Source organism: Neovison vison, chromosome 1, assembly GCF_020171115.1.
Source record: "Neovison vison isolate M4711 chromosome 1, ASM_NN_V1, whole genome shotgun sequence".
Lineage (NCBI taxonomy): Eukaryota > Metazoa > Chordata > Mammalia > Carnivora > Mustelidae > Neogale > Neogale vison.
This window is the reverse complement of record NC_058091.1, coordinates 15,990,166-16,014,061: the sequence shown is the minus strand read 5'-3', so window position 1 is coordinate 16,014,061 and position 23,896 is coordinate 15,990,166. Positions and strand designations below refer to the sequence as shown.

The window sequence follows — 23,896 nt, the reverse complement described above, 5'->3', positions numbered from 1 at the left end:
AAGATTTTATTTATTCATTTGATGGACAGAGATCACAAGTAGGCAGAGAGGCAGGCAGGGAGCGGAGGAAGCAGGCTCTCTGCTGAGCAGAGTCTGATTCAGGGCTCGATCTCAGGACTCTGAGATCATGACCTGATCCAAAGCCAGAGGCTTAACCCACTGAGCCTCCCAGGTGCCCCAATAACCCTCCTTTAAAAAAATAATTGTAGTTTGGAAAAGTTGTGGAACATTCCATCTTTATTTTTTATCTTCTCACTGACTTACATGATAATTTTAGAGGAGTTTAGCATCATGTATGTGGATTCTTACTTGGTGTTCTAGCCTTTAATTTTTTATGTGTTTCCACTTCTGAGTCCCCATCTCTTTGGGGGCGGAGAAAACAATTTGAAAAGAAATCCTGACTTTTACCAAAGTCATTGCTTCCCCCAAAAAATTTTGTTAAAATTGTACTGTTTGTGCCTGAGTGGCTCAGTCAGTTAAGTGTGCAACTCTTGGTTTCAGCTCAGATCATGATCTCAGGCTCATGAGATGGAGCCCCGCATTGAGCTCTGCACTGACTGGGGAGTCTGCTTGGGACTCTGCTCTCCCAAATAAATAAATAAATAAATAAATCTTTTAAAAAAAGATTTTACTTATTTAGTAGTAACAATTAGTATTCGCAATGCACATATGTCCCCTTAGAACGGGGACAAGTAAATTAAATTTGTAATTGCAATTAATCCTAAATATGAGATATGTGCTGTCTACTGAGTTTTCCTTCATCATAAATGTTAATTGATTTGTGAAGGAGGGGGCTGGTCATTTCTAAGGTGACATCTGGTGTCTCCACCAGTTTCTCCTCTTCCAAGGTGACATGACAATTTCCTGAGAGAAGCTTAAAAACTGAAGGATCAAGGACTAATGTCCAAAATCTATAAAGAACTTAGCAAACTCAACACCCAAAGAACAAATAATCCCATCAAGAAATGGGCAGAAGACATGAACAGATATTTCTGCAAAGAAGACATCCAGATGGCCAACAGACACATGAAAAAGTGTTCCATATCACTCGGCATCAGGGAAATACAAATCAAAACCACAATGAGATATCACCTCACACCAGTCAGAATGGCTAAAATTAACAAGTCAGGAAATGACAGATGCTGGCGAGGATGCGGAGAAAGGGGAACCCTCCTACACTGTTGGTGGGAATGCAAGCTGGTGCAACCACTCTGGAAAACAGCATGGAGGTTCCTCAAAATGTTGAAAATAGAACTACCCTATGACCCAGCAATTGCACTACTGGGTATTTACCCTAAAGATACAAACGTAGTGATCCGAAGGGGCACCTGCACCCGAATGTTTATAGCAGCAATGTCCACAATAGCCAAACTATGGAAAGAACCTAGATGTCCATCAACAGATGAATGGATAAAGAAGATGTGGTATATATACACAATGGAATACTATACAGCCATCAAAAGAAATGAAATCTTGCCATTTGCGACAATGTGGATGGAACTAGAAGGTATCATGCTTAGCGAAGTAAGTCAATCGGAGAACAACAACTATCATATGAGGAAGTGGTGATGCAACATGGGGGGTTAAGGGAGTAGGAGAAGAATAAATGAAACAAGATGGGATTGGGAGGGGGACAAACCATAAGTGACTCTTAATCTCACAAAACAAACTTGCTGGAGGGGTGGTTGGGAGAAGGGGGGTGGGGTTACGGACATTGGGGAGGGTATGTGCTATGGTGAGTGCTGTGAAGTGTGTAAACCTGGCGATTCACAGACCTACTCCTGGGGATAAAAATATATTATATGTTTATAAAAAATTAAAAAATTTTTTAAAAACTGAAGGATCACATTTTCTTAAGTAACATTCACTTTTGTATGTAGTGTGGGGCAGGGCTGCCAAACACTTTGGGCTGGGGCATCTGGGTTTGAAGAAAGCCACAGAGAGCCGGCAACCTCTCTCTGGCAACTGGCGAGGTTCCTATGAATGGAAAGAAGCTAGAGAGAGCATTGCAGAGTAATGAATGGCCAAGGACCAGCCAGGAACTCTGGCTCCTCCAGCTTACCTGGAGATAAGAACAGTCTATGTCTCAGTTTTAGGATTAATTGCAATTGTAAATTTCATTTCCTTGTCACCATTTCAAGTCATAACAAACACCATCCTGACTCATCTCTTTCACACCATACATATAATCTGTCAGCAAATCCTGTGGACTCCTTTGCAATCATTCCAGATTCCCCTGACCTTCCCACCACCTCACCTGTCTGAGCTGAGTGGCCTCTCACCTGGTTTACGCAGGAGCTACCCAGCTGGTGTCTGCCTTCCCTTCCTGTAGTCAGTTCACGAGGCAGCACCTTGAGTGACCCATTTCACTTAGAGTAAAGGTCCAAAATGATGTGGTCCTGTTTCACCTCTGATCTCACCTCCTTCTACCCTTTCCTCTGTTCTGTGCAGCCTCCTCAAGCACATGTCAGCCCCAGGATCTTTGCACTTCCTTTGTCTGATCTGCTTTTCTCCTCACATCCACATGGTTCAATTCTTTCCCCCTCATATTTTTTTTACCTTCTCAGTGAGACCATTTTTGACAAGTTTTTTCTGTCCTTAACATATCAGTTGCATTTACTGTTCTCGTGCTTATTATCATAAGACATGCCACATGATTTATTCATTCATCTAATTCATTATGTGACCCCCACTAGGACAGAAGCTCCATGAAAGTAGGTATTTTCTATGTTTGGTTTACTGCTGCATCCCTGGTTCCTAAAAGAGTATGTGGCTTTTAGTAGGTACTTCATAATGTAATTGTTGAATGAATGAATTTGGGTTTTTTCTACCATCTTAAACTTTGTACAACAAATTTTCCTCCTTTCTTACCGTTTTTTTGGATTGAGATTTTGTTTTAGTTTTTTTTTGTTTGTTTGCTTGTTTTGTTTTACCTTCTATTTGTTTGGAAGACGTAGCACTCTATTTCTGTTCCTAGAGCAGCTAGTCTCTCAATTTTAATTTTTTTTAAGGTTTCATTTATTTATTTGAGAGAGAGAGTGCGTGCATGCATGCATGGGTCAGCGGGCAGGGTCAGTGGCAGAGATTAGAGGAGTAGAGGGGGAGGAAGAGGGAGACAATCTTTTTTTTTTTTTTTGTCCAAATCAGCTTTGTTTTTTTTTCTTTTCAGCGTAACAGAACTGATTGTTTTTGCACCACACCCAATGCTCCATGCAATACATGCCCTCCTTAATACCCACCACCAGACTCACCCAACCTCCCACCCCTCGCCCCTTCAAAACCCTCAGATTGTTTTTCAGAGTCCATAGTCTCTCATGGTTCACCTCCCCTTCCAATTTCCCTTAACTCCCTTCTCCTCTCCATCTCCCTATGTCCTCCATGTTATTTGTTATGCTCCACAAATAAGTGAAACCATATGATAATTGACTCTCTCTGCTTGACTTATTTCGCTCAGCATAATATCTTCCAGTCCTGTCCATGTTGATACAGAAGTTGGGTATTCATCCTTTCTGATGGAGGCATAATACTCCATAGTATATATGGACCACATCTTCCTTATCTATTCGTCCGATGAAGGGCATCTTGGTTCTTTCCACAGTTTGGCAACTGTGGTGGCCATTGCTGCTATGAACATTGGGGTACAGATAGCCCTTCTTTTCACAGCATCTGTATCTTTGGGGTAAATACCCAGTAGTGCAATGGCAGGGTCATAGGGAAGCTCTATTTTTAATTTCTTGAGGAATCTCCACACTGTTCTCCAAAGAGGCTGCACCAACCTGCATTCCCACCAACAGTGTAAGAGGGTTCCCCTTTCTCCACATCCTCTCCAACATATGTTGTTTCCTGTCTTGCTAATTTTGGCCATTCTAACTGGTGTAAGGTGGTATCTCAATGTGGTTTTAATTTGAATCTCCCTGATGGCTAGTGATGATGAACATTTTTTCATGTGTCTTTTAGCCATTTGTATGTCTTCATTGGAGAAGTGTCTGTTCATATCTTCTGCCCACTTTTTGATATGATTGTCTGTTTCGTGTGGGTTGAGTTTGAGGAGTTCATTATAGATCCTGGATATCAACCTTTTGTCTGTACAGTCATTTGCAAATATCTTCTCCCATTCCGTGGGTTGCCTCTTTGTTTTGTTGACTGTTTCCTTTGCTGTGCAGAAGCTTTTGATCTTGATGAAGTCCCAGAAGTTCATTTTCAGTTTTCTTTCCTTTGTCTTTGGAGACATATCTTGAAAGAAGTTGTTGTGGCTGATATCGAAGAGGTTATGTTCTATGTTCTAAAGGGAAACAATCTTAAGTAGACTCATGCTGAGCTGGTTGGGGACTGAATCTCAGGATCCTGAGTTCATGATCTGAGCCAAAACCAACAGTCAGGTGCTGAACTGACTGAGTCACCCAGGTGCCCCTCAATATTAATTTTTAATTTTACTGTACATAAGTATAACTGAACCTATCAGAATCTAATTAAGAATCTAATCAAATCTGAACCCTGCAGAATAATATTGTTTTATTTTTAAGCGACTGGATCATCTCAGTATTTAATTATTCTTATGAGATGTAAATGTTCAACAATAAAACTGGCTGTTGTTACTTAAAAAAAAAAGAAAAGGAAAGGAAAGAAAAAGAGAGGAGAAGGGTGCCTGAGTGGCTCAATTGATTCATTGTCTGGCTTCCACTATGGCTGTGAACCCACAGTCCTGGCATCAAGTCTCCCATGGGGAAATCTGTTCTCTACAGGGGGTGGGGAGAGGCTTGCTTTTCCTTCTGCTTCCCACTCCCTCTCATAAATAAATAAAGAAAATCTAAAAAAAAAAAAAAGGCAGGGAGCGGAGGAAGGAGGAGGAGAAGAAAGAGAAAAGCACCCTCCCTCCAGTCACTGGCCTTTGCCGCCATAGACCGCAGCCCACTAGCTGTTTCTCTTTGACCTGCAAGTCCTTGAACCATGAATTCCCTTTCTCAGGTGCAAGTAAAAAGGAAGTAGGGCTGCCAGTTGTGTATTCGCCACATATATGTAATCATTCCCTTCTCTTCTTCCTTTAACTTTATGTGTCATCTTTTTAAATTTATTTTTTTAAACATTCTTTTTTAGATTTTATTTATTTATTTAACAGAGAGAGATCACAAGGAGGCAGACAGCAAGCAGAGAGGGAGGGGGAAGCAGGCTTCCTGCCGAGCAGAGAGCCCCATATGGGGCTCATCCCAGGACCCTGAGATCATGACCTGAGCGGAAGGCGGAGGCTTTAGTCCACCGAGCCATCCAGGTGCCCCATCATCTTTTTAAATTAAGGGGGAAAAAAATGCGTGTCTTGGTCTCTCACTAGAATTCAGCCCATTCATATCTAACGGACCTGCCAGGAAACTCAATGTTATCCCCTCCAACGTAATGATTTTTACTCATTTCACCTTTTTGTGGTTGTTCTTTCTTCTTTTTTTCTTCCAGGTTTAGTCAAGTTATTGGGGTTTTTGCCTATTTTACCCTCTTTTCAGAGGTCCAATTCAGTTTTACTATTGGGCTATAGTAAAAGGTTGTCACTTCTTTCCTGATACTCATAGACCAACACTTACTTTTTTTTTTTCCATTACAGTATAACAAATCCAGCCAGCTAGTGCCCACACCCATCACTTGTTCACATTTAGGCAGCAGGTGGCCTGACAAGCAGAAACAGGAATAAGGAACCAAATTGAATTTTTTCTGTGCCTTCTAAACTTCTTTGGCAGCTATTTATTATTAATGCCTTTTTGTATACAATTCTTCCATTGCTCTGGTTCCACTCTGTATGAAGGACTAGAGTCATCCGAAGATCCTAGGCAGGAGTGCGATGTACGGATGACAGGTGCAGAAGGGACAGCTGCGCGGGGCAGGCTGGGTAATGATTCCGCGGACCACGCAGCCTGTCCTGTTCCCGCCTCCCCGTTCGGTAACTGGTCCAGCCAGACCGTGTGAGAGAGGAAACTCTGTACCGTGTTACTGCAGAATTCACGCTACATTCCAGTGGCTGCAACGTGTGCCATTTGGGGGGGGTGGTTATCTGTGCACTATTAACATTATCGTGTTTCTATCTTACATTTGCTAAAATAATGTATGCTCCTTGCGGGAAATTTGGTCAACAGAAAAAGTGTAAGAAGAAAACAGAAATTGTCATGATCCCAGCAGCCAGAGAAAACAGTTGCTAAGTGTTATGTGTATTTTCTTTTACTTACTCTCTCTTTCTCTCTCTCTCTCTCTCTCTCTCTGTGTGTGTGTGTGTGTGTGTGTGTGTGTGTTTTCCCCTGTTTTCACATTCATATAGCATTTTGACTCATTTGCTGTGTGGCTTTGAACTAGTGACTTAACTTCTCTGAATCTCACCTTCTTTTCTGAAAACAGGATATATAAACAGTACAGACCTCACAAAGCTGTTGTGAGCCGTAAATAAGGCCAGGCATATACAGTGTTCAGTATAGACAGTAACACAGAGTAAATGTTCAGTACATGTTAACTTTTTTCTCCTCCGTCCCTGCTTCTTTTTCTTCTCCTCTTGTTTCTCCTTCCACTCTCATGATGATATAGCCTTTCTCAAACTGCTAACCTTATACCTTATAGAGTTGTGCAGATAAAAGGGATAATGACCAAAATATCATCTTTATAAACTACAGGCTCCTGAATTTATTTTTGGCATATTAAATGCCACAGATTTACAATAAAGGGGACCAAATGTTTCCTCTTTCAAAAAACACTTTGCAATCACCGCAGAAGCTAGGTGGATTCTAGGGGGAATACAAAAGTACTTAACACTATCCCTTCCCTTCACTTCTAATAATTGAGTTCCAACATTAATTTGAGGGAAGATTCTGGATATCAAGTCATACTCTAAAATTAAGAAATTAAACACTGTGTTATTGGCACGGATAGAAGAAAATAAATCATCAGAACGTATTAGAGCATCCAGAAGCTAGCTCTCGTGCATATGGGTATTTGGTTAATGAAAACCATGGCATTTCAAGTCAGTGATGAAAGAAACTTCAATAAATCATGTTGAGAAAATCAGCCATACATTTAGTAAAATAAATAAAAGCCCCTTAACTACCTCATCCCAGTCACAAAAATAAACTTTCTATGGATTAAAGAAAGAGTCAAGAACAAGAAAAAAATGTTCCAAGAAAACACAAGTGAATCAGGTATTTACTGCCTCATAGCAAAGTACCCCCAAAGCTTAGTGATTTAAGCTATAATCATTAGGGTGCCTGGGTGGCTCAGTCAGTTAAGTGTCTGCCTTCCGCTAAGGTCATGATCCCAGAGTCCTGGAATGGAGCCCCGCACCCGGCTCCCTGCTCAGCAGAGAGTCTGATTCTCCCTCTCCCTCTGCCTGCAGCTCCCCCTGCTTGTGTGCTCCCTCTGTCTCCATCTCTCTCTCCCTCAAATAAATAAATAAAATCTTAAGGAAAAAAAAAAAAAAGTAAAGCTGCTATCATTTATTATCGCTCACATGTCTACAGGTCATCTGGGCAATTTTGCTGATCTGGACCAAGACCGGCTGAGGTCAGTCGGGCTCACTCAGGAAGCTGCGTTCAGCTACCAGGTGGGCTGGGGCTGAGTGTCTTGCGCGGCCTTACCCATAGGCCTCTTGGTTGCCCGGGGAACTGGCATGGGTTGAGGGCAACTAGGCCACACGTCTCTCATCTGCCAGTGAGCCAGCCCGGATTTTTCACATGGCAGAGATAGGTTTTAAGAAAGAAAGGAAACAGTGCAACCTTATCACTTCAGCGACATTCCACTGGCCCATGCAGGTCCCGAGTGGGGAAACAGGTCAACCACTTGATGGGAGCTCCAGCCAAAGTGCTTTGCCAAGGGCACAGATGAAGGAATGAAAAACTGTGGCCCTTTTTGCAGTCTTCCACAGCATAAACTTCTTTCTTTTTATCTTTATGCTTTCAGTATTGATTTCATAAAAATGTAAAACTTAGGCACAGTAAAAGATTCTATAAAGTTAAAAGAGAAATGTCAAATCGAGACAAATGTGAAACACAAACAGTGTAAGTAGCAGAAAAAGCTCCATTAAACTCTCTCTCTCTCTCACACACACAATAGTTGTCTCAAAGAAAGAAGAAGAAAAATAAAGAGCAAGCTGTGGTGTTAATAGAGGAAATTGGGATTAATAATGTTTAAATTTTTTTTGTTTTTGTTTTTGTTTTTGTTTTTTTAATAATTTTTATAAACATATAATGTATTATTAGCCCCAGGGGTACAGGTCTGTGAATTGCCAGGTTTACACACTTCACAGCACTCACCATAGCACATACCCTCCCCAATGATGTTGTCTGAAGTTTTTGATCAATGTTAAAAGAGACTATGAAGGGTAGGAAATACTTTCACTTATTGTTTGGACTTTTTTTTTTTTTTTTAATTTGGTTCATTGTTTTGTTTTGTTTCCTGAGGGACCAATCCCCCAGGCTAGGACTGTGTGGAATGCATCTCCCAGCAGATGCCTGAGAGAGCTCCGGGGGACACCGAGCAGGACACGGAGCAGGATTCTGCGAGAGCTGGGTCTGCCAGATGCTGGAGTGTGGCCTTGAGGCCACTTACCTGCTGTGGAAGGCTGAGCCCCTCCAGAACACACATGGATTTATATGACATAGGAATTTTATTACTTTTATTTATGTCAGCTAATGTACTAAAGCTTTGAAGTTCCTATAATTCATAAAAATTAGAAGGCACTTAGAGTATACAGGGGGAAAAAGAGTCTGTGTGAATTATGCCCAGGAGGATGGAGTGGGAACAGAGCTACAATTCCCTGGGGATGGAAAGAAGAAAATAAGGTAACCCCTCCCCTCAAGAAAACCTGGTTTGAAAAGAAGAGATAATTTTTGTGAAATCAGGTCATTTTGTGTGACACGGAAAAATAATGAAAGAATGAGAGGAAGGAAGGAAGAAAGAAAGAAAGAAAAAGAAAAGGAAAGGAAAAGAAAAAAAGAGAGGGAGGAAGTAAAGGAGAGAGGGAGAAAAGAAGAAAATGGGACAACGTCAGGAAAAAAATACATATCACTCATTATATGTGCTAAATAACAGAAATTTATTGAAGATCCAATTTGCTTTACTAAGCAATTCATGAATCTGGCAGCATCTCACCTGGCAAGTAGAGGGGAGCTCTGAGAAGTTGTATAAAAAGGAAGGTCTTTATAGATAGAGGGTAGAGGCAAGAAAGTTGTTAGGAATAGAAAAAGATTGTTCCAGAACGTGCTGTTTGCTAGGGGGGAAAGCAAGCTGTCTTATCACACAGATAACCTCATCTTTCTTCAGGGGATGGAGAGGACCCAGGTGACAGACTTGTGGATGCTGATGGAGAGACAAATTTTCCGGACTGACTGGTTAAGGCCACGTTTCTGGGGAGGGTGGAAACTACAATTAGATTGTATTTCAAGCACCATTTTGGAAACCCAGTCTAAGTGACACCATGTATGGCCTGGGGTTTTCTGTTTTGAACATACAGAAGTACAGAATTCCTGGTACACTGCAGTGTACAGGCTTGTCAGGGTCCTGAGGCTCAAAGTATGTGTCTGTACATTTCGTTAAAGTATAACCAATATTACTTCCGTATCACCCTACCTTGAAGTAGCTTGTATGTAATGGTTACATTTTAAATCGTGTTTTCTCTTTTCTCCCACTAGTGAAACCCCAAGAAAATAGTTAAATGATTTTTCAAAGTACAATCATGCAGAAACTTGTATCCATTTCCAGACATGACACAATATTTTAAAACTACTTCAGGCATAATACCTATCAAATATGACACTGGTTTGCCTTTCAATTAGAATAATAACAATGCATATAAAGTCTACGGTCTTTACTTGGCATAAAAGTTACAGAAGATTAACTAAAACATGCCAGCATTCTTTAAATTTTCTGAGAGCATAAGATTTCTTCTTGACACAAGAATGAACTTCTCCCCAAATGAAAGCACTCGTGATTTCTCCAAATCACACACATCAACTTAAGCTCACTGGATTACTTACAAAACAGGTACTTTTTACTTTTAAATGCTATAGATTAGCTGCTGACTTACTGCTTCTTAAGGATTCCCAAAGGGTGGGGTTGTGCTGTTTTCTCTGTGCTAAATCCATATTTTCTGAATATTTCTTCTGAGTGTTCTTTCAGGACTGAACTATGCCTGGAAGGGACAGAAGCTGTATAGTTTTGGAAAGAAATGGAACTGGCATAGGAACTGTTACCTCCTGATTCGTGATTTAAAAAAAGGGGGGGGGGTGTTCCTTATTCTTCAGGAGTTGAGAAATATCATCAAACATCAGAACAGGGATCACACACTCGCATCCAGTTCCTCAAAGATCTCACACCTCTCTGCCTGAGTCTACTTAGGGAATATTTCTGCAAAGGCAACTTCAGCTTCAGCCTGTGCAGTAAATTCAGCAGCCTGAAAAGTTTTAAAGGATGGAGATGGAGTCCTTTCAGAGGTTTCTCAAAGATGGGAGCTTCCAAAGCCCCCATGGCCATGAAGTTCCTATCAGAGGTCTGATCGATTTCATTGAAGGATACACCAGCGTCAGGTGGATGTGCTCTCTTTGCTGTGTTGAAATTGTTCACATCCCACGGGTACACAGCTAACATTCTGCACCTTCCATCCCATTTGCAACCGATGTGCACCACACCCACTGCATCGAGAGCCCCTCCAACTGAGGAAGCCAAGAAATCTGGTGGTGAAATGTTTTTCTCCTATTTGCAGCCGAATTCTGACACCTGATAAAGCCAGAAAGTTAATATCATCCCCACTGCTTTGGGAATACTTACTGAGTAAGTTCATTCCAGTAGAAACTTTAGCATCGATGAGTCTTGGATTCTTCTGTAGTATGTCCTCTAGCAAACGCTGCCCTCTTCCCAGAGCTCCTTGAGGAGAAAGGATCAATCAGCACATCAGTCAGTCTGAAGACAGATTTTTCTCAAGGATGATGGCGGTTTCTGGAGTTTTCAGGTTTACAGCCAGTGAGCTCTTACCTGGATATACAAATGAGGTTTTTTGGTCCCAAACCGTGGGACTCACCTGGGCTCCAAAGGCAGCTGGGGTCAAACCACCGATGGGAGAAGGAAATTTCCCCGCCAACTCCTGTACCAGCCCTGTGCTCAAGGCTGTGTTCACTTTACTCACAGCGAGCTGGGAATAGCTGGGGTTAGCCTCAAGCTTTGTTTTTAAATGGAAGCTCAGGACTTTCTGGGGAGGTGCTAAAGAAAGAAAAGGCCCCACCCATCAAAGAGTCAATAAATAACTTTTAAAATTAACTTCATGGGCCATCTTCCAGCTTCCCCTGCTTTTATAGCCTACCTCCTTTCAACTATTAAGTACAATTACCAAATAAAGGCAAATACCTTTCTCGAGAACATTTTCTGGGATCATAACAGTTCCTTGTCCTTTAGACGTTTAGAGTAAAGATAAATCAGAGACAGAGATACCCTTTTATTAGCTAAAAGCCACCACTGGCTCCCTTTGAAGTGGTACAACCCTTCTGGGAGGGAGGGAAGGGTCTTCTGATGGATATTGCCAGAAGAGAGGAATATAGCACAAAATTTCTTTTCCCATCAATACCAGCGGCCAGTGATTGTCAAGTGTTGCAAATGCTCAAATGTTTTTGAGATCTATCCATCTTTATGGCATGACTTCTGCATGTATTAAGTTTAAACTAGGTACAGAATATACTGTTAGTGTGCCACCTTTATCTAAGAAGGGCAGGGCATAGAAACGGTCTAAGGCTGAGCTTTTATTTTTGAAAAGTAATGGCAGAATAAAAGAAAAACCAACGAAAATATAAACTATTTCAATAATATCTTATATCAGCTACATGTTGAAATACTAACATTCTAGTACTGAGTTCAAATAAAAGAAATTATTAAAATTAATTCCACCCATTTTTTTAAATGTGGCTATGAGAAAATTTACTTACATATGGGCTTTCCCATTCATAAGAATATTAATAGGGTATCTCGTGCTCCTAGACCTACTCAGTCCCCAGACCAGGCTCGGAGTCCCACTCTTTTAAAATAGGAATCATGAGGGCCACCTAGGTGGCTCAGTGGGCTAAGCCTCTGCCTTCAGCTCAGGTCATGTTCTCAGGGTCCTGGGATCAAACCCCACATTGGGCTCTCTGCTCAGCGGGGAGCCTGCTTCCTCCTCTCTCTCTGCCTGCCTGTCTGCCTACTTGTGATTTCTGTCTGTCAAATAAATAAATAAAATCTTTTTTTAAAAAAAAAAGGAATCAGGAAATCAGGAATCAGAAAAAAGCAAACAGCTGATGAAAGAGCTGCTTTTACTTCAAAAATTAGAGCCTGGGTGGCTCAGTGGGTTAAGCCGCTGCCTTCGGCTCGGGTCATGATCTCAGGGTCCTGGGATCGAGTCCCGCATCGGGCTCTCTGCTCAGCAGGGAGCCTGCTTCTTCCTCTCTCTCTCTCTGCCTGCCTCTCTGCCTACTTGTGATCTCTCTCTGTCAAATAAATAAATAAAATCTTTAAAAAAAAAATTAGAATTTATATGAGCAGTGTTAGACTTGAGAGTGGGACTTTCTGCAGAGCTGTTTGTATCTCTGAGAAAAGAGGAACACCTGCCAATAGCTCATGAGATCCGCAGGCTCTGTGTGTTGGTACAAACACGCTGCATATCCCTTGTTTACAGGAACCAAATGCCATCTGTGGAAGGACCGAGTCTCTGTTTTTAATGTTGATGTCACGGAAAACGCAAGGTACCCATCACTGCTCATGTCAAAGATTAGCCAGGTTCATCTGAACACTGGGGTTTTCCCTAAGAAGTAATTAACTCCTACATGCATTTAAATATTTATGAAGATTTTTCTTTTTGGTTAGTTTTTTTTCTTTTGAATATAGCTTTTGCTTTTTTATTATAAAAATAATATAAAGTTGCCCCAAGTTTTTATAAAATCCTCAGTTACATTAAAAAAAAAATCTTCTGGAAGTCCACCGCTCGGAGGTAGTCTCTGGTAACATTTAGGAACACCGTTTTTGCTGGTAATTTTCTCTGCATATGGTAATAATTAGACCTAGAAACCTATTTTTAATAAAAGTGTTATCATAGGACCCATCTGTTTTCTATCTCATCCTGATGCTCAAGAATATATTGTGGAGATCTTTTCGTGACATTAAATTTTCATTCTACTCATCACTTTAATAGTTGTGTATTATTTCACAGAACAGATGATGCTTATTTATTTAAAGTGTCTTGCAAATGAACATTTGGACTAATTCCATTTTTTTCCTGTTATAAACACTTCTGGAATGACTTCTTTTCTGTTGGTGTTTTTGTTGGTATTTATTCTCTCAAGTAAAATAACCATGTGACATTTTATTGTTTTAAGACTTAGGATACAATTGCTTTCCAGAAAGTGTTCCATCCTTTGTACTTAAACCAGAAGCAAATGCTTATGTTTGTTTGTTTGTTTGTTTGTTTTTATTTTAAGTAGGCTCCACACCCAATGTGGGGTTCAAACTCATGACCCTGAGATCAAGAGTCACATGCTCTACCAACTGGCCAGATATCTTCCTATTTTTGATAGAGATGTATGTCTGCCCTGTATAACATAGCAAGGGAATCATACAATTTGCTGCTACTCAATGTTTGTTGCCTATAAATGATCATTTCATATGGATAAACCTAATAGCAGTTTCTAGAAACACACTCCATTATCTTACTCTTACATACCCTCTTTTGTTAACATAAAGAAAGTAGCTCGGGCACGAAGCCTTACAGCTTGCCTTCTTAATAGCCACCAACTCAATTCCCTCCTCTCAACTGTAAATCGTGACCCCACATTGTTTCTAGGATGACGTTCTTATAAACAAATAAAGTTAGTCATGCCATTTTCTTTTTTTTTTTTCTAAAAGACAATTCACTGTACACATTTTATTTACAGTTTTGTACACTGTCTTAATATGAATGGGACCGCTTTTCTACTTGAGCCATTTTTTAACCAAAGCAAAATAACCTAAGTAATACAAAGTGTTAAAATACAGCATAAAGATACAAAAACAGACATACTAATTCTAACTAGGAATGTAATTATGATGTTACATTTTTTTTAATCCACAATTATGTTTAGGAAATCACACAAACATAGATCACTGATTTGAATGAAATGCATAAATTTGTAGCAAAGTTTTGTAGTTACAAAAAAACAAAAAAATTACCAAAGAATGCACAAAATTAATGTTTATTCCACCTTTGTGTCATATTCCTGGATCCTTCACCAATGTTACATGAGGAAAAAAACAAAAGCAAAACAAATGAAAAACTGAAATCAGCATCACTAATGTTATCAAGTAGGGAAACAAATAAATTAAAATCTAGCAGCCATCAGCAAGAGTACAGCAAAGACAATGCTGTAAAAAGAAACAAAGAAAATTGCTAGAAAACTGTATGCATCATACTCTTTCAAACCAGCAAAATATGCTCCTGCATACAATGGAACATAAACAAAATTTTTTTTCCTGTAAGGTATAGAAATGCAAGTTCTTTTTTGAATATTGTGGATAGGTAAAATGTGTTTGTAATGGTAATTCTACTAAGCTATTACAGAGTGGGCAAGGAACACACTTATGGATTCTGGGGATGATGTGTACTGTAATTTTTTGATTGGGATAGTGGACACTCTAGCCAAAATTTAAAAAAAAAAAATATGAACACAGAAGTACAAGACAAAGGCGAATGAGACTTCTCTTATATCTTAGCAACATTTAGATGGAAATCAAATTTAAATGCAGTCCACTCTGCTTTTGAAGAGGCTTTGGTTCAGCTCCCAAATCTCGATTGCTTGACGCAGTCTCCTATGAGAATACTCAGAAGGTGTCTTCTTAAACAACAAACCTATTTTTAGTGGTGGAGCCGCTCTGCATGGGACTGATAACCAATCACTATCTTTGGAGAAAGTCCTAACCTTTCCTTGTATACCCTCCCTATATGTGTAACAGCCTCTCTGTTTTCACATTCAGTAGTCCATATTGCTATCTTATCACCTTTAGCTCTAACATTAACAACAGCTCCACATACATCATCACTGTAGTCATCAAAAGATTCTCCAATAAGGCACAGCAGTGTCTCTAGCCAAAAGCGATCCAGGTCACTTCGTCTCTGCTGCTTGTTCAACGTAATTAGCCATCGTCCTCCTCGTTTGTTTTTCTCATCTTCCCACATAGGCTCAATACCATCCTTAAAAAGTGAGTAGTCACAGCCAGGCATTAAATTACTAGACAATTGGATGTGGTTGTACAGAGCCCAAAAGTCTTCAACAGTATCAAACTTAGAGATCAGCCGAAGGTTTGCTTGCCAAGTTTTGCTTTTATCATTTTTAAAAAACCAGAGTGCCCATCTGTTCTGTAAAGGATGTTTAATATAGTGTTCTGGGTTAGCAACCTCCTGATTAGATTCTGTTTTCTCTTCTTCTGTAGGCGGGGGATTAGGAGTAGGGGTGGTTTCCGGTTCCACAGTCGCCATCTTAGATCGATCTCAGTCATGCCATTTTCTGATAAAAACCCTTTGCTGTCTCCTTGGGCCCTGGTGGTGCCCTCTGCTGCAGTCAGAAACAATGGGGAGGATCGTATTTCTGGAGGTGGGAGAATAAAATTAGAAGTTCCATCGGGATGTTTTAACTCTGGGACAGTGTGAAGTATCCCAGTGGAGATGCCAAATGGCCAGTTAGATAGAGGACTCCAGAATTCAGAGCAGAAGTCTTTGCTGGATATGAAGATTTGGCTAACATCAGCCTAAGGGTGGCATTTATACCTGTAACCATGCTTGTTCCTCTCTCTCTCCTGCACATTCTGTGTGAGCCGTCTTGGTGACCTCATCCTCAGCAAACCTGTGAGGAACCATGAAAGGCTTTCTCCTAGACTGTCAACAAGTCTGATTTCTTAAGGAACATTTGCGTGCACAGAGGAAAGGGAACATGCATTCTCCCACTGGAAGGAGACACAGTGATAGTAATTGCAAATTCTAGCTAAGAAGTTGGCCAAATCTGCAAGAAAAATTCCTTGAAGAAATGTCCCTTTATTCAAACTTCATCACTAACATTTACCTCTTGAAAGCCACTGTGCTTTAGGTTGGTTTGGAAATGACTCCACTCCGGTTTATGAGAAGTGAAGCAATGCTGTGTGTCAGGGAACAGAGAGATCTCTAGTCAGGGAGACAGCATGAATTCTCCATCACCTGTCCTAGCTCTGTGGTTTTGGACATTCTTACTTGCTCTGCACTCCTCACTTGTACATTCAGAACAATCTGCCTACTCTCGTGGGCGAGTAACAGGCATGGTGTGCCCACTACCATTTGGGAGTAGGGGTTGGAGGGATAGGTGGAGATGAACTATCCTCCTTCCCTTAGTCACAAGGGTGTTAAGAAAGAGTCTGCCCCGTCCTTGGGAAAGATCTGAACCAGGGAACAAATCTAAATGCAGATATTTCAGACAGTGAGTGCTGACATGTGGGCAGAGCAAAAAATCTGCAGAAATTAGGAAGATGCTGGGTGTCCCTCCTACTTTGGGCAGAGACCCAGGACTGGGACAAGGGACTCTCATTAGAGAGTCCTCTTTAAAGAAGTACAGCCAGGAAGACACTCCTATGGGAGGCATGACTCATGGATTTTGATGGTGAGACCTGATTTTGACTTGTTTTCCTTTTTTAGCAGTTCTACAAAACTACTACCTAATCACCATTGACAGCAGTAGTCATAAAGTTTCACCCTCCTCAAATGCTGTTCTGAGCACTTCACATAAGTGAGCCCATGCAACCCTCATAACTCTAAGGGGGAAGGACTCTTATCATACCCATTTTTCAGATGAGAAAACCAAGGCATAGAGAGATTAAGCAACTTATTCTAGGTCACTCAGATAAGGTGTGTCTTTCCTGCATTATAATCCCCATATACATTAGAGCCAAGCCTTTGTTAAACTTCTATTAATGGTTGAGTCTACTATTGAAGCTGAGTTTCAGGGAGCTGAGGTGAGACCTATGTCTACACTTTGTGTACATCAGTGAAGGGCAAAGAACAGGAGTGAAAATGAGATGAATAGGTTTAGAGAGAATAATAAGTATAGAATATTCTTCCCAGAAACTTGGCAGAAAATGAAATGGGAGAGATGGGGCTATAGCCAGAGGGGCACAAAAGGTCAACTGATACCTTTTTAGGATAGGAGGTACTTGTGCATTTTTTAGAAGCTGAAAAGAAAGAGATAGCAATTGAGAGAAGGATTGGAAATATAAGAGAAAAAGGGAATCATTACAGGATCTTCAGTTGGAGGCAGGAAGGAGTGGAATTTAGAGTATAGGTGATATAGCCCTTGGACAGAAAGTGGCATGGCTCCCCCAGGGGGCCTGCAGACAGGGAGCGAAAGAGGGCACAGGGACATAGTAAGCTGATATGACTTTGGAGAGTTGATCTAATTCACACCTGATGACTTCAGTTCTCTTGATAGGACACATCTCTTCCCAAGGGTAGAGACTAGAGTTTGGATAGGGAATCAGAGGACACAAGTAAAGATTTGAAATGGTGACGGAGCGGTAAGGGATAAGAGCCAACCATAGGTCAAGAAAAAAGACTTGTGAAAGATGTTTGAGGTCCAGCTGAAGGAGGGGACCAGGAGTTCACAGTGAATCCAGCATATTCTCTTGTGGTTCGCTCCAGTGACACTGAACAGCATTAGCAACAGACTGTTAGACTGGTCCAGAGGTTTCGCTGGGCTGGGCAGGGACTAGGAAGGACAGGGCCTAAAAGATATGAGATAGAATGTTGTTTGGGGATCCATGCTGTGGCCTAATGTAGATCAAGAAGTCAGGCTGGGACAGGGCTACTAGGTTAGGAGAGGTGAAGGGATATAAAGCAGGTACAGTCAAGAACAGGTGTAGGAGGGACAAGGCTGAGAGAATGTGAGCTTGTGGCCAGAGATGGGGGTACTAGAGCTTAGATTTCAGAGGTGAACCATTCTGGGTGGTGATAGGGCCTGAGGTGTGGAGATATACCGGGTAGCAGAAATGGAAAGGAGAAGAAACCACCGGAGAGAAGGCCATCCTGACTTTGAGGATGTCATTGTGTGTGTGTTGTTCACACGGACACTGCAGTAACCAGGAACTGGTGGCAGGACCTAAGACAGAGAGAAGGCCGATGCTCTTCGCCTCTAGGAAGGCCGGGAGGGACTGCCACAAAGGGCAGTGATGAGCCAGGGGGCAGAAGCCACCAAGGAGGCAGTCTTAGTGATGGGAAAGTGGAGAGAGTCCAGCAGAAGGGCCATGTGGTAAGGGCATGTGTTTTGGAACAAAGTAAACATGAGTTCAAATCCCAGTTCCGACGCTTAGATGTTGTGGGACTTGCGGTCGGTCCTCTGTTTCCTCATTCCAGAAGCAAGGATAATAAACAATACATAGTCTGGGAGTCCTTGTGAGAACCCAGGCCACAGGTGCCGTGCTGGCAGCACAGTCCTGACTCATGATAAGCACCCGATAGAGGCAGCTTCCCACTGTCTGCAAGGTCCTGATTTTTCTCATTTATTGAAAGTCTGACTTTTCTGTTAGGTTTTGGTTCCAATGTCCATTCTTCTCTGGAAAATCTGTGTTTCAGGAGTTCAAACTGCTCCTTCTCCTCACTGAATTCCCCTAGAGGTCTCTGATGTCCCCCCGTAACCAGAGTTTATAGCTCTTTCTGGATGTCTTTTGATCCTACTAGATCACAAACTCCAGGAGAGAGGGAATAAGGGCTCACTTGTCTGTATTTCAAGTAAATGATTCATAAATACTTGTTGTGTTTTTCCTCTTACCTTGTCAACATTATTCTAGTTATTCAACTTATATTCTAAAGTCTTATCATTGATGAGGGAAAACACCAAAACTTTTGACGTTGCTGTCAAAAATCTTAGGGCTGTATCCTCTAAACACAAGGCCTAAGGATATGAAGAGAAAGATTGTGAGATCATACCCATGAAAGCTTTGGGTAGTTCCAGGCTTAAAAGATTTCACAGGACAGTTAAGTCATTCATAACCTTAACTGACAGCAAAAATAGGTTCTAAAATCAGTCAGGGCAATACAACTCAACACATATGTTTTATTTTAAGCTGTAGTTTGCGTGTCCCATGTACTTTGGCCATATAGAAATCTCCATTCATTTCAGACAAAGGAGACATTATGGAATTTTATTCTGTCTTACTAGAATCTGCAAGAAGCCCCTGAAAGACAAAAATCAGATTGTCATTAGACTCTTCTTACCAGCAAGTATACGGTTGCACAAGGAAGTGTCTTTCTCCCTGTATATACATAAAAAGCCACAAAAAGGAAGGAACTGCTGATAGGACATGGATGAATCTCAAAAACAGCGTGTTGAACAAAGGGAGCCAGACACAAGAGTAAACACTACATGATTGCATTTATAGAAAGTTCTAGAAAGGGCAAAACTAATCTACAGTGACAGAGAGCACTGGCTGTCTGGGGGCTGGGGAATGATTGCAAAGGGGCAAATAGAACATTTTGGGATAATGGAAGTGATCTATATTTCAATAGGAGTGTAGGTGACCCGGTTATGTGCATTTGTCAAAATTCATAAAGCTGCACCTTTCTAATGAGTGAATTTTATTTTAAGTTATACCTTAATAAAGGTGATTTTAAAATAAAATGTTTAAAAATTTGAGTATGAGTCATATTAACCAATTCTCTACGTCCTAGGACCCCGAGAGCTCATGTTGCTGGCAATGTTTGTAGATAGTGGAAGAAGCTTACAATGAATGAATTAAGATGTTCTAAAATGTTTATTTTAAGTGACAGTAACTTTCCAAGCCAGAAATTGTCCTTTCTCTTTCAATCAGACCAAAAAAAAAAAAGGAGGAAAGCAACTACTAAGGGTGGATGAGTGCTTTCCCCTAACAAGGTCACATGTATGGGTCCTTCCTCATCCACAGCAGGCCCAGGCTGGATGGAAGGCTTCTGTGGGTGCTTTGGGAGCAAAACGGCATGGGAGGACCCACAAGTTCAAGAGCTAGAAACAAATTTCCAGGCATTCTGTAACACATTAAAAACAGAGTGGCTGAACTGAGCAATAATTGATAACAGCTGAAAATTAGGAAGCTGGTTTATAACATCTTCGATGGGTGTCTCTTAAAATTTTTCTATACAGGGATCATCTGGCTAAATATAATAGAGAATTTATCAAATTTGACCTTAGTTGGTTTAACAAAGATTTTTTTTTCTTTCTTTTTCCACTAAAAAAAAAGTCCTATCTCATTGGTGGAAAAATTTTGTAGTTCTGTGTCTGGAAGGAATCCATCTGTCGGGACCAGGAGGCTTTAGTCCAACACCACCAAGAGCTGCTACCCAGTTGGTGTATACCAGGATGGATGGGCTTTGGAAAGATAACCTAGCAAGTCTTAATTAAGGAAACAGAATCATCAGACACATAATCTGGTACTTAACAAAATGTCGTTTTCTGTGCTACCCCGTGGGCCTCATTTGTGTTTTATTTGTGTTGTCTCCTAAACGAGAGGGCAAGGACCTTACTTTGTGTCTCCCACTTACCACTCTCAAATTTGGCTCCTGACCCCATAGTGCTCTCTTTTTAATGTGTAATCTATGCATGGTGTCATCTCAAGCCCCCTACCTGCTTACCTACCTCCAACCTTGGCCATGCTGGTGTCTAACATCCTGAGAACACACTTCTCCTTGATTCACCCAACCCTAGGACTCCACATTTCTACACTGTCCTGCAGGATTGCCCCAACCAGATAGCATGAGGCCCACGTCTTTCCCCTGATGCTGCTAGTACTCTCTGTGTGCATCTTTAATTCTCCAAAGACTTGGCTTTGGTAGACAGCATAAATGAAGTCTGGTTACATGTGGCCCTGTGCAGACGTATGGAGCTGTGAACACCAGAAGGGGTCCCAGAATACCCACATACATATTTAATTTTAAGGAAGGGATATTACCTGAGTCTAACGAGTGCCTGTGAGTATACTTACAGCGGGCGTCCATACCAGGTGCGTTTGTGACCCTTTACACCCCAGCAGTCTCCCCATGGTGAACTGATTCACACCAGGCAGTTACATTCCTGCTTCCCAGAGGTCCTAGAAGATTTGGGTTTGGAAGAGCTCTCCAGTACCCACATAGTGGAGATATGCTGTACCTGGATGTTTTTCTTTTTCCAAAAAGGAATCCTCTCATCTCATGGAATGGATTCCAAAATGGATTCTGATTCTCAGTTCTATACCAGCTGTCTCATCTCCAAAGCAGATCTATAGTCATTTTCTCTCCTCAAAAGCCTCATTTCCACTAATTTTAAGGATTTGGGGAGTTGATAACCATCCTGAGAGAAGTTATCTTCCCTCTTGAAAAACAATTAAGATGTTTTCTTTCTATAAAAATTAGAGATCATAAAATATTCTTTCTGCTCTATTAAGAACTACATGATAACATATACTATATAAAATATATAGTATGTATTATTATTATGTAAATCATTGTTATGGAGCTATATATATCTTTCCCTGAAATAGCTGCAATTCCAGAAAAGAAGAGACAAGCTCAGGTTCGCTATCAAATACAAGTGGAAGGCAGGAATCGAATAAGAAACATCTCAAAAATTATAGGTTTGCTTCCTTACAGTGTTTGACAATGGGCCCGTGCTTACAAAGAGAAATGTGTGGAAGAAATTAATCATAAGGGCAGATACCTTTGCCAAATAATTTAAAACCATGGCATTTGGGGGTTCCTTCATGGGCTGGGGGACTTTAACTGAGAGGTCACATCATTTTATGATGACCTTGCTAGCAGATGTAAACCAAGAAAGAGGAGTCCTAACAGTCCCCAGCAATTCTTCAGGCTGGGGACTCTAATGGTGCTTCATGGGGTTTTTAAAAGACAGTGTGACCACTCTTATCAGCTCACTGTACATGCAATTCACCACCAACCAGACAGTGGAGGAAGCTACACAATTGTTTACTAGAGCAGAAAAGAGAAAATAAGTTTCCTCTCCCTGTGAGATGCCAAAAGCATGTGACTGTTCCAAAAGAAAATGGATTTTTAGTTGTTTCTCTTTTCTCTCCTATGAAGGAAGCATGAGTATGGAGAACCCAAACAAATGCAGAGCCAGATCATTTACAATTACGTCCAAGATATTTTCTGTCTATATTCAAATAAAGGTGTGTCTTAGGTTCTAGGAATTCACATTTTTGCTTGCCATAATCATTTCCATACAGGCATAGAGCCTTGTTTCATCCAGTCAGGGCCTGATGTCTGACAAAGGCTACAGGCTACACCTTGTAAGAAGACATGGTTATCATCTCTCAAATAGTAGGATTAGAAACTTAAAAGTACCCATTTTCCTTAATAATCTAACATGGCCCTGAGATTCTCCATATGCCCTTCCTCTCAGCCCCCACATCTGTATCATAAAGGAGAGCTGAAGTTTATGACCTTAGTCCTGAACTATCATCTTTGATCCAAATGGTTCCAAGCTCCTGTCATCTTCCAGTCCGGGCCGCGCTTTCTTGCCATCTCCATTCTGACTTTATTCTTCTACTCCAGCCCTCCGTACAATGTTCCCACCCCGTGTCTTATCTCCTTTCAACAGAGATTCTGATTCTCCGTCTTGGCTGCCCTCCCTCAAGAAACACCCCTTCCAAACTGTTTTTGCCTTAGACCTTCCTCTTCGAGGTTTATCGTCGCCCTTTCTGTCAAAATAAGTTGTAAAAATATACTTATCTCCGCATTCTGATCTTTTCTGGAAGTAATGAGTACAATTTATTTATTGTAGCATTTCAAGTGTGTAGAAAATTACGTAGCCTGAAACAATCGTATTTTTTTTCCAATTTATTTATTTTCAGAAAAACAGTATTCATTATTTTTTCACCACACCCAGTGCTCCATGCAAGCCGTGCCCTCTATAATACCCACCACCTGGTACCCCAACCTCCCACCCCCCCGCCACTTCAAACCCCTCAGATTGTTTTTCGTATTTTTCCAACTTTCTCCCTAGTGATGTTTACTGTTTGGCTTTTTTTTTTCTTCTAGTTCCAGCAGACGAGACAGGGTCATTTCTCTGTCTGAATTAACTTGCACATACCCACAAGCAAATTCAACCCTACTCTCTGGCCACTCTGTGAGTCTCTGGTGATTTTCTGGTTTATTAACCTCAGATCAACATTTGACTGTATAAACATGATTAGTACCATTTGTATACTTTGAAAATTTATTGTGCATCTTCTCTTTTCTTTCTAATAAGTATGTGAAAAATTCTAAGGTTCTGTTCCAACATCATTTCCATTTTTAAAATCTAGCCTGTTCTTGGGAAAGATTCCAGTCCTTTATCAAACAGTCAATCTACTAGAGTTTGTTGAGAATGAGTATTAGTGTGCATGGGATTGTGGAGATCAGGAGAATATTTATGTCTGACCAGCTTGTCGAGACTGGAAGTTTGAGTCATAGCTTTTGGCTCACGGGGTGCCCCTGAGTGCCTGCCTAGGGATATAAATAGCACTGATGGTTCAGCAGTTCTCTATGAAGCACAATGTTCCTATAAAATTGAAACCACATAATCTGGTCAATAAGTCAACAGTTTCATTACACCCCCTCCTAACAGTTTAATTTCACCTCTTCTTTTATTCAGCCTATTATATACTTTTTATCCACTTACTCATTTCAGAAGACAATTTGGGAGTTAGTATCTCCCTCTAGCTTTTTCTCCAAGGGTAATTCTAGAGAAGAGCACGTTCCTCCTTGCCTTTAAATTAAAAAAAAATAATAATAATAAAGTCAGAAAATGAGCAATTAGCAACACCAAGTGCCAGCACTGAGTAGCTTCTATTCTTTGAACAGCCTTTTAGTAATATATTTGGAACCCGCTGAAAGACTATTGTCCTTTGGTAGGGAAGCTAGCCTGAT

General features: G+C 40.9%; 1 protein-coding gene across 1 annotated transcript; it reads right to left on the bottom strand.

Moving 5' to 3' along the window:
- Positions 1–14,682: 14,682 nt before the first annotated feature.
- LOC122897992 (eukaryotic translation initiation factor 4E-like) lies at positions 14,683–15,491 on the bottom strand. The gene has a single exon (XM_044236200.1). It carries the CDS (start codon positions 15,482–15,484, stop codon positions 14,864–14,866), a length of 621 nt encoding a protein of 206 aa, XP_044092135.1. The 5' UTR covers positions 15,485–15,491; the 3' UTR covers positions 14,683–14,863.
- Between the last annotated feature and the right edge of the window lie 8,405 nt (positions 15,492–23,896).

Bases quoted from the DNA above. Each gene is read 5' to 3' on its own strand.
- LOC122897992 (XM_044236200.1), bottom strand. From the start codon at position 15,484: ATGGCGACTGTGGAACCGGAAACCACCCCTACTCCTAATCCCCCGCCT.